At 60.5% G+C, this 1,136-nt stretch overlaps 1 protein-coding gene across 1 annotated transcript; it reads right to left on the bottom strand.

Annotated features, from left to right (window-relative positions):
* Positions 1 to 259: 259 nt before the first annotated feature.
* LOC113942060 (neuropathy target esterase-like) lies at positions 260 to 602 on the bottom strand (the record flags this gene model as incomplete). The annotated part of the gene is made up of 2 exons (XM_027633201.1): positions 260 to 428; positions 515 to 602. Coding segments are annotated over 2 exons (257 nt in total), but the record flags the coding sequence as incomplete, so codon positions are not given.
* Between the last annotated feature and the right edge of the window lie 534 nt (positions 603 to 1,136).

The following is a 1,136-nucleotide window of genomic DNA, read 5'->3' as shown; positions in this document are numbered from 1 at the left end:
TAGATGTTGTAGGTGTATTAACAAGATAGATGTTGCAATCACTTGAATATGCATTTAATCCTATAAGAAAATTGTGTAAAACCTGCTGATTTTGTGTGAAGCCTTGGAGCAGGTTTTTCCAGCGATAGCTGGCTCGCTCCCAGCGCTGCCAACAAATCCCTTTGCCGCTCAAAGATCAAAAAGTCTCTGGGCAGTTCACTATTCCGGGTTTTTCGGATTCAGTGTCCCCCCTCCATGCCCCCCTCAGCCCCCAGCTGACCTCTCCCAGCTCGGGCTCCTGGTCCCCCAGCCCCACGATGAGGATGCAGTCGGCCTGGCGGAAGCAGCGCAGGGTCCAGGTGGTGAGGGTGCAGTCGGTCTGGTAGAGGACGATGCGGTGGATGTCCTCCTGCTGCGCCAGCCACCCCGACAGCCGGTACTCCTGGATGCTGCCAGGGCACAGGGGTCAGCCAGGGATGGGTGGGGTGTGGGGTGTGGGGGGACGGGGACGCTCCCTCCTCCCCACGGGAGTTACCTGTCCAGCGCCGAGGAGCCGAGGCGGGCGCGGATGATGTCGCTGGTGAGGAGCAGGGTGGGACCTGGGGGAGGGGGGCACGGGGTCACTGCCGTGACACGGGGCTGTGGTCACCGTGACAAGGTCACCATGATGCCACGGGGCTCTGCTCATGGTGACATGGTCATTGCCATACCATGGGGCTGTGGTCAGCGTGGCCTGGTCACAGCCATGCCATGGGGCTGTGGTCACCATGACAAGGTCACCATGATGCCATGGGGCTGTGGTCAGCGTGACATGGTCACCGCCAAGCCATGGGGCTGTGGTCACCGTGACAAGGTCACCATGATGCCGTGGGGCTGTGGTCACCATGACAAGGTCACCACCAAGCCATGGGGCTGTGGTCACCGTGACAAGGTCACCATGATGCCACGGGGCTGTGGTCAGCGTGACATAGTCACCATCATGGCATGGTCACCACCATGGCATGGCGCTCTGGCCATCTCTGTAACATGGTCACCACCATGCCATGGGGCTGTGGTCACCTCCAGGCTGTGGTCATCATCATGTCATGGGGCTGTGGTCACCCCCATCCTGTGGTCACCCCCAACCTATGGTCACCCCCCTGCTGTGGTCACCCCCA

The sequence above is a fragment of the Corapipo altera genome, unplaced genomic scaffold, assembly GCF_003945725.1.
Source record: "Corapipo altera isolate COAL_440 unplaced genomic scaffold, ASM394572v1 132808, whole genome shotgun sequence".
NCBI classification, from domain to species: Eukaryota; Metazoa; Chordata; class Aves; order Passeriformes; family Pipridae; genus Corapipo; species Corapipo altera.
This window is presented reverse-complemented; position numbering and strand designations above follow the sequence as displayed.